Source organism: Catharus ustulatus, chromosome 1, assembly GCF_009819885.2.
Source record: "Catharus ustulatus isolate bCatUst1 chromosome 1, bCatUst1.pri.v2, whole genome shotgun sequence".
Taxonomy (NCBI): domain Eukaryota; kingdom Metazoa; phylum Chordata; class Aves; order Passeriformes; family Turdidae; genus Catharus; species Catharus ustulatus.
The window spans coordinates 540,474-557,765 of record NC_046221.1 but is presented as its reverse complement, the minus strand read 5'-3'; the positions used below and the strand labels follow the sequence as shown (position 1 = coordinate 557,765).

At 55.6% G+C, this 17,292-nt stretch overlaps 1 protein-coding gene across 1 annotated transcript; it reads left to right on the top strand.

Annotated features, from left to right (window-relative positions):
* Positions 1-2,689: 2,689 nt before the first annotated feature.
* On the top strand, positions 2,690-16,472 carry ELP6 (elongator acetyltransferase complex subunit 6). The gene is made up of 7 exons (XM_033055633.1): positions 2,690-2,780; positions 6,026-6,104; positions 7,493-7,563; positions 12,536-12,663; positions 13,401-13,593; positions 15,207-15,353; positions 15,820-16,472. Exons 1-7 carry the CDS (start codon positions 2,727-2,729, stop codon positions 15,943-15,945), a joined length of 798 nt encoding a protein of 265 aa, XP_032911524.1. The 5' UTR covers positions 2,690-2,726; the 3' UTR covers positions 15,946-16,472.
* The last annotated feature ends 820 nt before the right edge of the window (positions 16,473-17,292 follow it).

Here is a 17,292-nt window from a genome sequence, read left to right as displayed (position 1 = left end):
CCACAGGTCTGTCCCCTTCTCCCATGGAATCCCCAAAGCACAGAGTCCCTCCCTCGGCAGGGATGAGCCGTGGTTCCCAGCAGTTGAACCCTGGCATTGCCTCCATCCCTCCTTCTGTGCTTTTATCACATCGTGGGATGCCCCCTAATGCTCACAGCGCTGCATCCCGGCCTCCAGCACATCCCGGGCTCCAGAATCATCTCCCCAGTCCTCCTGGCACATCCCCAACTCCAGAATCATCTCCCCAGTCCTCCTGGCACATCTCGGGCTCCAGCAGCATCCCAGCACATCCCCGACTCCAGGATCATCTCCCCCTGGCACATCCCCGACTCCAGGATCATCTCCCCCTGGCACATCCCCAACTCCAGAATCATCTCCCCCTGGCACATCCTGGCTCCAGAATCATCTCCCCAGTCCCCCTGGCACATCCCCAACTCCAGAATCATCTCCCCAGTCCCCCTGGCACATCCTGGCTCCAGAATCACCTCCCCAGTCCCCCTGGCACATCCCCAACTCCAGAATCATCTCCCCAGTCCCCCTGGCACATCCCTGCTCCAGAATCATCTCCCCAGTCCCCCTGGCACATCCCCAACTCCAGAATCATCTCCCCAGTCCCCCTGGCACATCCCCAACTCCAGAATCACCTCTCCAGTCTCCCTGGCACATCCCCAACTCCAGAATCACCTCTCCAGTCTCCCTGGCACATCCCCAACTCCAGAATCATCTCCCCAGTCCCCCTGGCACATCCCCAACTCCAGAATCATCTCCCCAGTCCCCCTGGCACATCCCAGGCTTTCCAGCTCTGGCACATCTCCCCTCAGCAGGGCAACCTCTGCTTTAATGACAAAACTCAAAAGGTTACAAAAGCTCTGCTGGAGCAAATGGAAAAGTGAATTAAGTGCCAATAAAAAAATCAAATTCTGGGTTGGAGGCAAAAAATGGCACCAAAGAATGTGGATTGTGGTGGTTATGGACATTTGGTGTACTGCAGATCATTGTTAGGTGCCCAGTGGATGTTCCCAAACGTGCTGATAATGAAACTGGAAACAATGAGAGAGTAACAGACCCCCACAAATGTCCCAAACTGTCCCAGAGGCTTCCCAGGTGTATTGAACCGCCACAGAAACGCTGTGAAAAGGGGCAGTGGCACCAGGACCAGGGCTGGGCAGCGGTGCCCAGTGCCACCGAGGCACCTGGAGGCCAGCACTGGTGGGAACTGGGATCAGTCCCGGCTTCATGAGCAACGGGATGAGGATCCAGTCCCTGGAATTACTGATGGGGCATGGATCCATTCACAGGAATTAATGATGGGATGAGGATCCAGACCCTGGAATTAATGATGAGATGAGAATCCATTCCCAGGAATTAATGATGGGATGTGGATCCCGCCCCATTAATTATGATAGGATGAGGATCCAGTCCCTGGAATTAATGATAGGATGAGGATCCATTCCCAGGAATTACTGATGGGATGAGGATCCAGTCCCAGGAATTAATGATGGGATGAGGATCCATTCCCAGGAATTAATGATGGGATGTGGATTCATTTCCAGGAATTAATGATGGATGAGGATCAGTCCCTGGAATTAATGATGGATGAGGATCTATTCCCAGAAATTAATGATGGGATATGGATCCAGTCCTATTAATGATGATGGGATGAGGATCCATTTCCAGGAATTAATAATGAAATATGGATCCAGCCCCGTTAATGATGATAGGATGAGGATCCAGTCCCAGGAATTAATAATGGGATGAGGATCCATTGCCAGGAATTAATGATGGGACGTGGATCCAGTCCTGTTAATGATGATGGGATGTGTATCCAGTCCTATTAATGATGGGATGAGGATCCATTTCCAGGAATTAATGATGGGACGTGGATCCATTCCCAGGAATTAATGATGGATGAGGATCCAGTCCCTGGAATTACTGATGGGATGAGGATCCATTCCCAGGAATTAATGATGGGATGTGGATCCATTGCCAGGAATTAATGATGGGGTGAGGATCCAGTCCCAGGAATTAATGCTGGGACATGGATTCAGCCCCATTAATGATGACAGGATGAGGATCCAGTCCCAGGAATTAATGATGGGATATGGATCCAGTCCTATTAATGATGATGGGATGAGGATCCATTTCCAGGAATTAATAATGAAATGTGGATCCAGCCCCGTTAATGATGACAGGATGAGGATCCAGTCTCAGGAATTAATGATGGGATGTGGATCCAGTCCTAGGAATTAATGCTGGGATGTGGATCCAGCCCCGTTAATGATGATGGGATGAGGATCCATTTCCAGGAATTAATAATGAAATATGGATCCAGCCCCGTTAATGATGATGGGATGAGGATCCATTTCCAGGAATTAATAATGAAATATGAATCCAGCCCCGTTAATGATGATGGGATGAGGATCCAATCTCATTTAGCACTTTAACCACACGGGTGAGAATCCAGCCGCTTCCATTGACGGGCATGCGGGCCCAGCACCATTAATTGGCGATCTAGCCCCGCTAATTGGCGATCCAACCCCGTTAATGGGCGATCCAACCCCGTTAATTGCCCCAGCCCCGTTAATTGCCCCGCACGCGGCCCCGCGGGGGCGGCAATGGCGGCCCGCCTCCTGCCCTGCCGTGCCCCGCCCCGCCGGCAGGCGGCGCCACCGCCCGGCGCATGCGCGGCCCTTCCGGCCGCGCGCGGCCCCTCAGCGCCGCCCGCCATGTTCGCGGAGCTCAACGAGCTGCTCGGGGCCTCCCCGGAGCGCCCGGACGCGGTGAGAGGGCGCTGAGAGGGCGGGAGGGACGGGCCAGCGCCGCCGGGAGCGGCGGGACGCGCTGGGAGGGGCACGGCCTCTGCAGGAGGAGGCGGCGGCCGGTCCCAGAGCTGCGCTGCCTTCCGCTCCTCCATCTCCGGTTCCCGGCTCCCCGCCGCTCCTCACGGCTCTGGCTCCGGCATTGGCCGCTGAGAAGTGGCCGCGGTCTGTTCCCGCGGTGTGTCCGTGCGCGCACGGACAAATAAACACCGAGCTAGGCGTTAAACCTGCCGGTGGGCACTGCTCCGGGCCGGGACGCTGTTCACTTGTCATTTAGGGCACTGAATTAACTAATGTAGCTTTTCCAGCGAGGTTTTGTGCTGATGAGGTCACGCTGGAACTGAACACCCTTACTCTCTGTGAGAGCTGTGCAGGTAAAATGCCAGTCGTGGAATTCCAGAGTGGTTTGGGCTGGAAGGAGCCTTAAAGCTCATCGGGTCCCATGTCCTGGCATGGCAGGGACACCTTCCACTGTCCCAGCTGCTCCGAGCCCTGCCTGGGACACTGCCAGGGATCCAGGGAACATGCACAGCTTCTCTGAGCCCCGTGTGCCAGGGCCTGCCCACCCTCAGTGGGAACAATTCATCCCAATATCCATCCATCCATCCCAATATCCATCCATCCATCCATCCATCCATCCATCCATCCATCCCTGCCCTGTGGCAGTGCAGCCATTCCCTGTGTCCTGTCCCTCCATCCCCTGTCCCCAGTCCCTCTCCAGATGAACATTCCCAGCTCTCCCAGCCTGGCTCCAGCCCTGGAGCAGCTCATGTGCCATCCATCCCCCAGCCTTTGCTGGTTCTGGGGATTGCCCTGACCCAGGTCCTGCCCTTGCCTTTGTTGAACCTCGTGAGGTCCCCATGGACTCTCAGCTTCTCCAGGTCCCTCTGCATGCCCCATCCCTTCCCTCAGCTGTGTGACCACACCACCAGCTCGCTGTCATCAGTAGTTATTAATAAATTATCTGTGTGCTGCATGTTACTCCATATTTTTCCTGACAGTTACGAGCTTAGGTAATAAAAGCAAGTTTGGGGTGATAATTTATTTTATAAGTCTGAGTTTCCCCCTTTGTCTCCAGTTTCCCCCCTTGCCCTACTTGCAGCTTGTGATGGGAATAGGGGAGGTTTCTCCTGGATCTGGAGGATATTTCTGAGGTGGTTCCTGGTCAGGCTGGCTGGAGTGGGGCAGTGCTGGTCTGATGGGGAGCAGCACTGAGCAGGATTTGGGTTGGTGCCCTTGAGGCTCAGAGCAGAGCTGGTGGAGGAGCTGGCTGGGGCTCAGAGGTGGTACAGGATATTCTGGGTGTGCAGATCCCAAACCCGTGTGGGTGCTGTGGGTTGTGTTGGGTTTTAATGCAGGTGAAACACCAAGTGAGGAATGCTGGGTGGTGTTTGCCAGCCTGTGCTCTGAGGTGTGTTTGGTGGTGGGATGAGCGGGAATGTGGTCATCCACAAGGAAATTCCTCAGAGCAAAACCAGAGGGTTTGGCCTCAAGGTCAGAGCAGGAGCAGACCTGGCCTCCTCTGTGTGAGGACCCCCTTGGGTTGAGCTGGCTCTTGCTGTGCCATCAGATCTGGCTTGTGCCCTGCAATCCTCATGGCATTAAATCTGGTTTGCTCTGGTAGTAAAGGATGAGTTTGTACACACAGTGTGCGAGTCCCCCCGAGTGTCCCCGATGCCTGTGCAGGGCCTGTCCCTGGAGTGTGCTGGGGTGCCCAGCCCGGTGTGAGAGCAGCAGCCCTTTGCAGAGTGGTGTGAGAGCAGCAGCCCTTTGCTGAGCAGTGTGAGAGCAGCAGCCAGCCCTTTGCAGAGCTCCCCTGCTGCCAGGCGTGTCCCTGAGCACTGCTGGCTGCTGCCAGCCTGGCTGTGGCTGTGTCTGCTGTGTCACCCTGGGGTTGTGGCACCCACTGCTGCCCCTCTGAGGCATTTTGACAGCTCCTGACAAGAGGCTGCAGCTTGTGCCTCATAGCCTGCAGGTGTTGGAGCGTGGGGGCACAGCAGGTTCATGGAGAAGATTCTGCAGGAAGGCTTTGCCTTTGGAATGGCAGGATGCTGTGTGCTCAGAGTGACAAATCCCACCGTGCCAGCACAGAGGGCAGCAGGGAGAGCTCAGCCTGCTGCTCCCAGGCTCTGCTGGGAACAGGGAGCTGAAGGGATGGAGCTGCAGAGGATGAACCCCTGAACATCCTGGTTTGTGCTGTTTGAGCACGAGGCTCCTGCCAGCTCACAGAGGGCACATCTTGGGGCGGTGTCCCTGTCACTGCAGTGGCACTGAGGCATGACCCTTTTTGGGGGGAAGAGCTGTCACTCTGGCTGAGGCCCTGGCCTGGCCTCTGCTTTGCATTCCCTGCAGTCATGTTCAATATTTGCTGTTCCATTCCCTCTGCTTCAGGCTTTAGGCACCGGGGAGTTTGTTCTGATGGGTGGCTTGGGAATTGCCTGTGCAGAGATGGCTCGGTGCTGTGAAAGGCTCTTTCTGTTCTTGGGAGTAGAAAAACTCCCTCTCTGATAAGTTCTTTGTGTTTCCAAGCAGCTCATCTATGATTTGTATTGATTAAAGAAACATCCTGACTAAGATTTTAATGGAAACAAACACCTTGATGAGGCTGGGGCTGATCAGGAGTGTTCTCTAATGAACGGAATTAATTTCCTGCCTGATCAAAACAAGGTTTATACCTTGTGCCGAGAGCTCTGCTGCACTACAGAATTTTGGTGATAAGGTTTTCTACCCCAAAGGTGGAATGTGGGCAGTAAACCTGGCAGGGAGGGCAGGGAGGGCTGTTTGGGCACAGGAGGAGCAGCAGCTCTGGCGGTGCTGAACAGTAGGAACACTGTGCTGCAGATGTGTTGTTTCCAGGGGAGGGGGTGGCACCTGGTGGGCACAGGCAGGGGGGTCCAGCTGGGCTCACACTGAGCAGGAGGGTTTTTAGCTGGTGCACGTGTGGGGATGTGGCTCAGTGGTGAGCTTGGCAGTGCTGGGTTCATGCTTGAACTGGGACTTGGTGGGCTCAGAGGGCTTTTCCAGCCTTGGCAATGCTGTGGCTCGGATGCCAGAGGAAGTGTTGGCTTCCCTTTGTAAACAGGCAGCTGCAGCTCTGCTTGTCCACTTCTTCCTCTGAGTAGTTCCTGCAGCTTGAGCCACACCTTGTCTGCCAGGAGCAGTTGGTGCCCTCACCTCACTCTGTTGTTTTGCTGCTCCTTTTCCAGGGTAAGTTCACACTGCTGCGGGACACCCGGACAGATGGCAGCTTCCTGGTGCACCACTTCCTCTCCTTCTACCTCCGAGGTGGGTCAGCAGCAGCACTGCCTGGGGCAGGGACCCCTCAGAGTGCCCTCAGGGCTGCTCCTTGTTCTGCTGAGTGTGAGGTGTCCTCGGATAAACACAGAGCTTTGGGGTTGGCATGTATGGATCCCTGACTTGTGCTTGGGGCTCCTCTGTGTCCCTGGGTCCATCCCATAATTCTGCACCTCATTTCACCAGGGATTGTGGCAATGCTTGTAAGTCACACAGGCCCTGACAGGGAGGAGTTCACTGCAGTTTCCTCAGAGTCTGTTTTTATCATGTAACTACACATATCAGGATCAATTAACAACAGATAAGCTCTGAGTGACTCAAGAACCAAACAGAGCCTGGCAAGGTGTCTAGTGCCTTTTCTGGAGCAGTTTCCCCTGTGAGTAACTCCTGGCCCCTGCAGAGCTGGACTCAGGAACTCCTCCAGCTTTCTGCTGGCACAGCCACCAGCCCAGCAGCTCTGGTACTGCTGGGCCTGAAAGGGAGCTCAGGGTGCTGGGAGGGCATGGCATGGAAACACTGCCCCAGAGCTGCCTCAGCTGGGGCTCTGCCCTGCCATGAAATGTTTTCATAGTTAATGGAAGGGAGACACATGGAGAGTGGGCTGGTGACAGTGTGAGTGATTCTGAGAGACCTGCCAGCCACTGCCTGGGCTCTGCTGGTGTCCTGAGCTGCCTGTGTGCCTGGAAAAGCCTTCCATCCTGGTGGCTGTGGGATGTTGATGTGTCTCAGGACAGGTGTGCTGGCTGTCCCCTCCCCTCTCCAGCCCAGACTGTGTGCAGTTATTCCCTGTTTGCAGCCCCCCCATGTTGTCCACTTGGTGCCCAAAACCTTTGGGTGAGCTAAAGGTTCACCTCAGGCCATTGACTTGTCCACTTGAAATCCGTGTCCAGCAAACACTGATTATGTTCATACCCAAACTGTGTTCCAAAATCGCTTTTTATTTAGTGTCTGACACAATTCACTGTTCTGTGTGTTTTTCCAGTCAAGGTCACTTGGCCTGTGAGAGCCAAAATGGGAATTTTTGGCCTGTCTGTGGTTCCAGCAGTTCAATGTCATGGCCAGCCCTTGGCCTCCTTACTGTAACACCAGCAAACAGGGCCAGGAGGTTCCAGGCTGGCCTGGCATGAGGCAGAAAACGGGCCTCACACTTTTTAAAGTCATCTTTTTCCTTCTTTCCCTCTCTTTTTAAACTAACATTTCCCCTAATGCGGATATCCTCCAGAAGGATGAAAATGGAAAGTAAAGGAAGGTCTGTCTGGACCTGCATCACTTCAAGGTCCTTCTAGAACAGATCTGTGGCCTGTCTGCTGTGATTTATGAGCTTTGATAATGTCAGCTGCAAAGTGCAACTGCTAATGTGTGCTTTTGTCCCTCCCCAGCTGGCTGCAAGGTTTGTTTTGTGGCCCTGCTCCAGTCCTTCAGCCACTACAGCATCGTGGCACAGAAGCTGGTGAGTCTCTTGGCACAGGTTCTGTATCACAGGTCCAGGTGGTTTCTGGTGGGTGGGCAGGGATGGGAGTGGGGAGCAGGGATTGTGTGTGAGCAGATCTTTCCAGGTCTTGCTGGGGACAGGCAGGATTGGTGCTCCTGGGATGGGGATGAAGTGCACTTTGGGCAATAACCTGGCTCTGCCTGCCAAGAGCTGGAGGGCTGCTTGCTTTGTGCTCAGAAATGTTTTCTGGGGATCAGCGTTCCCCAGACAGGCCCAGGCTGGTAGGTGGAGGTTCCTTAATCCCCTGGAGAGGAAAATGCTCTGCTGTCAGTGTTCCCAGGGCCCCTGCACACCTGCAGGAGCTCCTGAGGTGGCTTTGTCCCCTGGCTCCTGTTGGCATGGAGGGCTGAGTCACAAGGACACCTGTGTGCCATCCCTTGGAGCTCTGTGAGGAGCCACAGGTAAATTCCTGGGGATTTCCTTCCCCTGGTGAGGATTATGTGTGCTCTGAAATGAGGAAACAGACACAAAGCAGGCAGGTAATTCTGCACGTCAGCAGATTGTGTGAGCTCCAAAATGCTTCCCTCAGCTCTTTGTACAACACTCCAAGGTGAAATGCTCCAGGTGGGGAGTCCAGGTGACCTTCCAGGGCTGAAGGGATGAGGGTTTGCAGTGCACTGGTGCTCCCTGCTCTGGTTCTGCTGTGAGCGCCAGCAGCACTGCTGCTCACAAACACTCACAGGCATTGAGGAGCCAGCCAGTGTATTCCCCAGGGAAACATGGTGCTGCCAAACAGCTGCACTGTATTTACTGCTCGGATTTTACTTTTGCAAGGACATCAGTGACCCGGGAACAGGCAGTGGGCTGAGCAGACACAGTGACACCCCACTGTTAACTCCCAGGTGCATCCCCGAGGTGTGACTCCCTGCAGGCAGCATCCCCCTGGCTGAGCAGAGCACCCCCGGGAGCTCAGAGCTGTCCTGGCCTTTGGTGCAGGGAGCAGGAAATCGGGGAGGGAACTTCAGAGTGGGCAGGAAATGGGGCACAGCCAGCGCTGTGGGGAGGAAATGCTGCTGGTAAACACGGGATGGCTCCTGCTCCTGGAACCGGTGTGTCTCCTAGTGCAGAGATTTCCCTCACACTTAATGAGAGCTGCTGCATCTCCCGGGGAGGCTGAGGAGGGAGAGAACACGGCTTCAGCTGCAGGCACGTGTGATGCAAATGGGGGCGATTTGCTGTCTGATACTGAACAAAAGGTGGCTGCCACAAAGGAGGAGATAAGCACAGCTCCGGGTGCTTTCAGCTCTGAGTCACTCTTGCCACGCAGCTTCACAGGTGCCCCTGTGGTCGTTGCTGTGAATTCCTCCCTAGCTCTGAGGAGCTGGAGGTCACAGCATCAGTTATTTATATCCGAGTTCCCATCACAACTTCTCTTTGCTTTAATCCTTCTTTGCACACATGAACATGTCTGGCTCAGAAAAGGTGATTCTTAGCAGGGCACTTTCACTCTTAAGTTTGCTTAAGAACTTGCTGCTGTAGATCTTTACTGGAGACCAGTGATGGTGTGGCCACAGGCCCAGCACGCTGCTGAGGCCCCACCAGGCCTGGGGGCAGTTTTGTGGTCCCCAGGACAGGACAGAGCATGTGTAGGGCAGGGAATGGAGCTGGGAAGGGGCCACAGCACCCAGAGCAGCTGAGGGAGCTGGGAAGGGGCTCAGCCTGGAGAAAAGGAGGCTCAGGGGGAACTTGTGCCTCTGCACAGCTCACTGACAGGAGGGGACAGCTGGGGGGATTGGGCTCTGCTCCCAGGGACAGGGCAAGGGGAAGTGACCTCAAGGGTTGCCAGGGAAGGTTCAGGTTGGAAATTGGGAAAATTCCTTCCTGGAATGGGCTGCCTAGCCCTGGCACAGCTGCCCAGGGCAGGGTGCAGTCCCCACTGGTGAAGGGATTTAACATCATGGAGATGTGGCACTTGGGGACACGGGCAGGGGTGGCCTGGGCAGTGCTGGGGGTGGCTGGACTGGATGGACTCAGAGGACTTTTCCAGCCTCAGTCACTCTGTGGCTGTGATTATGCCATTAGCAAAGCCTGCACATGGAGGTGCATCAGAACTGAGCAGTGCCCCAGTTCCTGCTGGGAGCAGGGCAGTGCCAGGCCTGGGAGGCTCTGGAGCTGGGGTGGATTGTACAGGGACACTTGTAGCTCTGGTGTGTGGTGATTAAATGAATATTTATACCCAACTGAAGTGAGGCTTCCAGGGACTTGCTGCTTTCCCAGCATGCCAGGTCCTGCAAGTCCCAAACCATTTCCTTATGTTTTAGTTAAATGCAAGGATGTATCTTTACTTGCAGGAAAAAACTTGCCTGGCTTTTTGTGCCTGTGTCCCCTTTCCCTGAGGATCCATACTTCATTTTGAGGCACTGTCAATGTTACTGCCTGACCTTGCAGAGAACATGCAGGGCTGTAACAGGACAAACAGCACCAGGGCACCCTGCCAGGTTGGTGTTCCCACCCTGACTTGTACAAAGTTTGTTTTGTTTTGCCAGATTTGTCCCCATTTGATGCCTCTCCTGTTCCCTGCTCTGAGCTCTCAGCCTGGAGGATGTTCCTGGCCTGATCACTGCTGGCCACGCTTTGTCCCACAGCTGTGTTTGCTGATGGAGCTTGTTTTCCCTGCTTTGCACACTCCATTCCTCGTGGCCCTCAGTATTTTGCTTTGCCATATGGAATGGGCAGCAGTGAGCAGCAGCTCTGCTCTGCCAGGGGCACCACACTCAGGCAGCTCCCCAGAGGGACAGGAGCAGCTGAGCTGCTGCTGCAGGAGGTGCCTGGGCTGGGTCGATGGCTCACAGCAAGGCAGAGATAATGTCCTGTGCTCCAGGGGACTGCAGGGATGTGGCACACAGTGAAAGCTCTCAGGCTGTTTGGGTGCTGTCCCTGCTGTGGGGACATCAGTCCTGTCTGTGCACTCAGCAAGGAGCCTCTGGCCATTTTGAGCATTCTCCCACTTTCCCAAGCTGCCTGATGCTGCCTGTGCTGTTCCCAGAGGTCACACTGGGTGGGCTGCAGGCAGGGAGCCAGGCAGAGCTTTGCTGTGGCAGCTGAGTGCAGTGGGTGAGTTCAGATCCCTTTGGGACCTGTTCCCCTGTTGGGAAATGAGGCTGGACTTGCTGGTCCGTGCCATGGCCCTGAGGGGGCTGAATTCTTGCTCTGACACACAGGCACCCTGTCCCTGGCTGCTGTCACCCAGGCAGGCCCTTTGTCACAGCCCTGAGTTCCCTTCTGAAGAGGGGACACTTCCCTTGCAGCTCTGAGGTACAGAGAGTTTGTGTGTGCAGGAGGAAATGGCTGAAGCAAAGGTAAAATCAGTTGCTGAATTACTGATATTAATAGTGAATTTCATCACAGTGTTTCACAGGTTCTCAGTCCTATGGATTGCAGAAATCCCTGAGGGAATGAGGTTTGTGAGGCTGCTGTGCAGCCCAGCCCTTCTTTATGGCACGACAGGTATTTATTTTCTGGCTATCCCCTGCTCCTCACCTGCCAGATAAAGCTGGTTCTGTCCTTGGCTGGGAGGTTTTCCATCGTGTGTGCTCAGAATTGCCCAATAATGCTGCTATTTCTGAACCTGTTACTGAGGGGTAGTGCCCAAAAAAATCTCTTGCTTTGTGGGGGGAGTTTGAAAAGGGAATGAGCATTCAGGCATGTGTTCCTTCCCAGCTGAGTAGAAGAATAGAGGAAGCATTCTTCTCAGGTAGCAGGATTCAGGGTGGGGAGTCCAGGCAGCTTCCATTTAAAGCAGGGAACAGATGTCAGCAGATGGGAGTTCAGTCAGGCCTCAGGTTATTCTTAATATCCATGTTGCAAAGTGATGGTGCTGCAAAATTGAGCCTGGGAGGATAATCATGGAATGGTTTGGGTTGGAAGATACCTGAAAAGGTCACCTAGTCCAGTCCTCCAGGAAAGAATTGTACTGCTCATGGTCATGGAACCACTGAGGTTGGAAAAGCCCTCAAGGATCACCTGTCCTGTCCCCCAGCACTGCCAAGGCCACCACTGACCCAAGGGCCACACCCACAGGCTTTTCAATCCCCCAGGGATGGTGACTGCCCTGGGCAGCCCCTTCAGTGTCTGACCACCCTTTCTGAGAACAAACTGGGGAGTGAGAAGGTCCCCTCTGAGCCTCCTCTTGGCCAGGCTGAGGCCCTGAGCTCCTTCAGCCCTTGGCAGGAGCAGCCTAGTCCAGGTGTTCCTGCACAGGGTTGGAACTGGATGATCTTTAAATGTCTCTCCAGCCCAAACCTTTCTGGGATTGTGGTCTGCAGCTGGAGTGTTTTCTGTGTCTCTTGGAGCTGGACATTCCCAGCACGTGGCTCTCCCCACCAGGCAGGGCTGTGTTCCAGCTGAGTTCCAGTCTCAGCCCCAGGCATTGTCCTGGTCCTTCCTCCTCCTGGATGGAGTCAGGGCTGCTTCCCGTGGGAGCCCTGGCTGCTGTCTGCAGGTGTTGTGCAAGGTGGGGTGCCCAGCCCAGGGTGCTGTGCACATCAGGGAGGTGCTGTGCACATCAGGGATCAGCTCAGCCGCGTGGGCTGTGCCAGGAGCCCTCATTGCCACAGCGTGATCTGGAGATAGTGAAACAAAAGCTTTCACCTCCCAGGGGGGGAGGTGAGGGAATTGCTCACAGCAGGCCCTTGGAGGAGCCTGGGTCATTCTCTCCCTGCCCCTGCACACCGAGCTGCCTTTCCAGCAAGAATTCCAGGCTGTTTGAGCCCCCAAATCACAGTGTGTTTTTGTTATCTCCTGACAAAGTACAGAAGAGTGAGTGTGCCACCAGTGACTGTGGCAGAAGTGCCATTTCATCCCTGAGGCACTGACTTTATCAGCACATTCAGATAATATCTGATTCAAATAAGAATGAAAATCTGGCTGTTGACCCACGTGTGCACCGTTTTCCATAAGTGTTCACTCTCTAATGTTTTCCTCTCTCCAGGGAGTCAATCTGGCAGCTGCCAAGGAGCAGGGACAGCTTGTCTTCCTGGAGGGCCTCAAGTCCTGCCTTGACCTCCTGTTTGGGGAGGAGCAGCAGCCTGGACAGCCCAGTCCTCTGCAGTTTGTGAGGTGAGCCTGAGCATGGAGAGTTCCCCCTCACATCTGCTGCCACCAAGAGCACCACCCAAGGTCAGCACTGGTTCCTGCTGCCCTTGGTGCTGCCCTCCAAGGCCCAAGGACTCAGCTGGACACCAAGTGAAGGGAAACACCAGCACTGTGCACATCCCCCTGTGTCCTGGCCTGTCCCTCACTGCTGCTCATGGAGGGATCTTGTCCCTCTTCCCAGAATTTTAGGGGAACTTCCACCCCCAGCCTCATTGCCAAGCATGTCACAGGTCTAGAAAAACATTTGACATAAACCTGAGGAGTGCTGAAACAAATGAAACCCCAACCAAGTGGTTTCATTCCCTTCTTTCATTATTTTGAGTTTTATCCAAGAGAATAGTGCTGCTTTATCCATGCTGGCTTTTGGGCTTATTCTCATGCCATTTTCTCCATGTCACCTGGGAAGCTCAGCAAAGGCCAAACCCTTCCCTAGCAGTGTCCAAGGCCAGCTTGGACAGGGCTTGGAGGAACCTGGGGTGGTGGGAGGGGTCTGTGCCCATGGCAGAGAGGTGGCACTGGACTGGCTTTGAGTTTGCTTCCCACCCAAAGCATTCCAGAACGCCTGAGCAGGGCAGGGGCTGCAAAGGGACAGGGAGGAGTGACTGTCACAGCAGGGGACAGGCTGGTGATCCCCACTGGGGGTGAGTGGGTGAGGAGGGGGACACGCTGCCATGCCCTGACTGCTCCTTGGTGTGTTGCAGCGGGAGCAGCTGCGACCTGCGAGCCCTGTTTGACTTCGTGCGCCTGTCCCTGGCTCCCTGTGGCTCTGCTTCCTGGAAAGGGCCCGTGCTGCTGGTGGATGACCTCAGTGTCCTGCTGAGCCTGGGGGCCACGCCCGTGGCCGTGCTGGACTTCATCCACTACTGCCGAGTGTCCGTGTGCTGCCAGCTGCAGGTACTGCTGCCAGCTGCAGGTACTGCTGCCCTGTGCCCTGCTGTGCACACAGCCTCCAGGCAGAGCCTGCTGAGTGTCTGAGTGTCTGTGTGCTGCCAGCTGCAGGTACTGCTGCCCTGGGCCTGCAGGTACTGCTGCCAGCTGCAGGTACTGCTGCCCTGGGCCCTGCAGGTACTGCCCCCTGGGCCCCGCAGGTACTGCCCCCCTGTGCACACAACCTCCAGGCAGAGCCTGCCGTGCCTTTCTCTGTCCATCTCACCGTGAGGAGCTTCTTGAAAGCTGTGGCTGTCCAAGGAGTTCAGATAATTGCTCTCTTGGGAGTTGTGTGGGTCCCTGAGTACCTGTGCAGGCTCCTGTTCAGCTGGATTGCTGTCAGGTGCTGCCCAGAGAAGGGCAGTGTGTCTCTGATGTATGTGATCCATACCATTTTCAGCATCATATGAACAGAGATTTGAGGTGTCAAACTGTTTTTTGGAGCTCCTGGCTCTCCAGAGATCCTGACTCACGCCCTGTGTGGGAGGGCAGGGGTGGAAATGAGTCATGTGAGGGGCTGGTGAGTCTCACAGGGGACAGAATTAGGGGCCCCTTGGGGGACACCCCAGTCCCTGCTCCCACCACCCTCCAGCATGTCTGCTCTGGCTGGTCCCCAATGTGGGGTGATGATGTACAGATCCCCAGCCATGTGGGGACTCCTGAGAGCAGCACAGCCACAAGTGCTCACAGTCACAGCCAAACTGTGCCATGCAGGCAGTGTCCCCTCCCTGGGCACTTCCCTGCAGGACTGAGGAGTGAGCCGGCGGTGTCACCCTGCACTTCACAGGGCACGGGTGTTGGGCTGTGCATGCTGACAGGATGAGCTGCTTGCAGAGAGTATTTACCTCCAGAGAGCTAAAAAAGATGATAAACCACGCTAACACTTTGCTATTTCTGTCTGAGGTGTTCTGAAGCTTTAAAGTACATTTTAATTGATTGAGAATTGGTGTTATTTTAAGTCACTGGTGACTTGCACAGGCTGAGGCAGTCTCTTGAGGTGGATGTTAATAGAGTCAGTGTGCTGGGGAAGTGTTTGCTCCCTGTCAGAGCTGTGAGGGTGTGAGCATTGCTGCAGCCCTTTGGCCACCTCTTTATTTACCTGCTCTGGATTCAGTCAGTGCCATCTGCCCAGCCTGACAGACTGGTTCAGCCACTCTCTCCTTGCAGAGGCTGGAGGTATTTTTAGACTGCACGTTACATGTATGTGTGTGTTTGTACACAATGTACAGAGCTCTGCAGTGTCCATGGATCACACAGGGGCCTGTGGTGGGACTGTAAGAGTCGTGTATGCCATGAGCAGGGACACCTCTGTTTGGGCCCCAGAGCTGGAGGCAGCTCTGCAGGGGGGTCGCACCTGAGTGGGGCAGAGGGTTGGAATGCCCCCCTCCCCTGCTGCCCACACTGGGGATCAGCTGGGGTACGGGGGTTTCTGGCTGGGGCACGTCCAGCCTCCCCATTAGCAGCTGCTGGGTATTTTCCCATGGAATCCAGACCAAGCTGGGGTTAGATGGGCTCTGTGAAAGCTCCTGTTGCCTCCCCCTGTGCCAGGGGCTCATTCCTCCCTGCTGCTCCTGTTGCAGGGGAACGTCGTGGTGCTGGTTCACAGCAGCGAGGATTCGGAAGATGAGGAGAATGAGCTGGTTGTGAACTCCCTGTGTCATCACAGCGACCTCATCCTGTGGGCACAGGGGCTGGCCACCGGCTTCTGCAAGGATGTTCACGGGCAGGTGAGGCACAGCCCAGCACCGGCAGGTGGCACGTGTCCCGTGTCCCTGTCACCTGCAGTGCTGTGGGACACAGTGTGGCTGCAGCGTGGTTAAGGACTAATCCCTGGGCACCAGGATCTGCTGGGGCACTTCTGTGGGGGTATTCAGGGACATCCTGGCTCTGGGACTCCACACCTCACACAGCAGCTGCAGTGCAGGCTTCTCCCACCCCAGGGAGAGGGAAAACCTTCCTGGGAAGTTTCCCCAGTGGTGGATCTGAGCCTGGCCTGTGGTGATCTCTGCAGGGCTGGGAGGGTGCTGGCCCTTGTGTAATCCCTCATCAGGGACTGCCACCAAAGGCACAGGGACAGCTGCTGCTGCTGGGTTATTTATCAGTGACCCCTTCCCTGCAGGCCAGCCAGAGGCATGGGGAGCAGGGATGCTGTGGGCAGCCAAGGGACAATGTTCCTGTTCTTTCCCTTTGCAGATTAAGATAATCAAGAGATTGTCCTTGCGGCAGGCGGAGCAGGACCTGGTCCAGATCTACCAGTACAAGATCCAGGACAGGAACGTCACCTTTTTTGCCCCGGGGCTGTCGGCTGCAGTGCTGTGACACTGTGACACTGCCTGGGAATGTCAGTCCTGGGACACTGCCTGGGAATGTCAGACCCTGCCTCTGCAGAAGCACCAGCAGCACCTCTCAGGAGCAGGAGCAGGAGCAGCACAGCAAACTGACCCGGCAGGGAAGCTCAGACACTCCTGCAAGTGGTGCCAACGTGGGATCAGCCTGCCTGGGGCCTGCTGCCTCCCTTTGTCCTCCCACCCCGTTCCCAACACACTCAGGCCAAGAAGAGGAGCGAGAACTTGCAGGAATGGCCTTAGAGCATGTAAATGCAGGCAGGGGTGCCCCGCGGGCTGGGCGTGCCTTGCCGCGCCTTTTCCGGTGTGTTGGGCACAGCGATGGCTGGCACTGCGGAGGGGCTCCCCTCCCTGCGCTGGCACGGAGCAGATGACACAGCGGGTGGAGCAGGGATGGTGTGGTGCAATCCTCTCCTTGCCCGCAGCTCTGGCTGCCAGGGCTGTGCCCAGCTCCCAGCTCTCCGTGCAGCTGGGAAATGCACAGCTCTCCGTGCAGCTGGGAAATGCACAGCTCTCGGTGCAGCTGGGAAATGCACAGCTCTCGGTGCAGCTGGGAAATGCACAGCTCTCTGTGCAGCTGGGAAATGCACAGCTCTCTGTGCAGCTGGGAAATGCACAGCTCTCGGTGCAGCTGGGAAATGCACAGCTCTCTGTGCAGCTGGGAAATGCACAGCTCTCCGTGCAGCTGGGAAATGCACAGCTCTCCGTGCAGCTGGGAAATGCACAGCTCTCCGTGCAGCTGGGAAATGCACAGCTCCCTGCAGCTGGGAAATGCACAGCTCTCCGTGCAGCTGGGAAATGCACAGCTCTCGGTGCAGCCCTCACGGCCTGGGCGCTGCTGTGCTTCATCCCCTGCTGCTTCCCAAGCTCCTCCTGGGTTTGGGATGGAGAAACCCCTCTGTGAGCCTGTCCAGCCCCTGATTCCTCTTCCCACACCCTGACTGGCAGTTACATGGCCTGCCTGTGCTGAAGCCTTTTTTAAAAATAATAATCTGTAATCCTAGTGAGATAAGGGTACAGTGGTTGAGTAACCATGGATCTCTGGGTGGGAACTGCTCCCCAGCAGGAATCTCCCAAGTCTGGATGAGGAGAGGGCCTTCCCCATGGCCACAGAGGCAATCCTGGGAGCAGAGCTGGGACCTGGAGGTCTCCTGGAAGATGCTCCTGCTGGAATATCCCATTTGTCCTGGGGGATAAGAACATCCCACACTTGTGAGAGTCCAGAGCAACCTGGCAGGTTCTTGCAGCTCCAGAGCTGGGATAGCAGCTCTGGCAGTGGGACACACTCCTGATTTTCCACGTAGACTCGGTGAGCCATCCC

Bases quoted from the DNA above. Each gene is read 5' to 3' on its own strand.
- ELP6 (XM_033055633.1), top strand. From the start codon at position 2,727: ATGTTCGCGGAGCTCAACGAGCTGCTCGGGGCCTCCCCGGAGCGCCCG. The intron at 6,105-7,492 runs GTGGGTCAGCAG...GTCCCTCCCCAG, and splicing joins CCTCTCCTTCTACCTCCGAG to CTGGCTGCAAGGTTTGTTTT. The intron at 7,564-12,535 runs GTGAGTCTCTTG...TCCTCTCTCCAG, and splicing joins GCATCGTGGCACAGAAGCTG to GGAGTCAATCTGGCAGCTGC.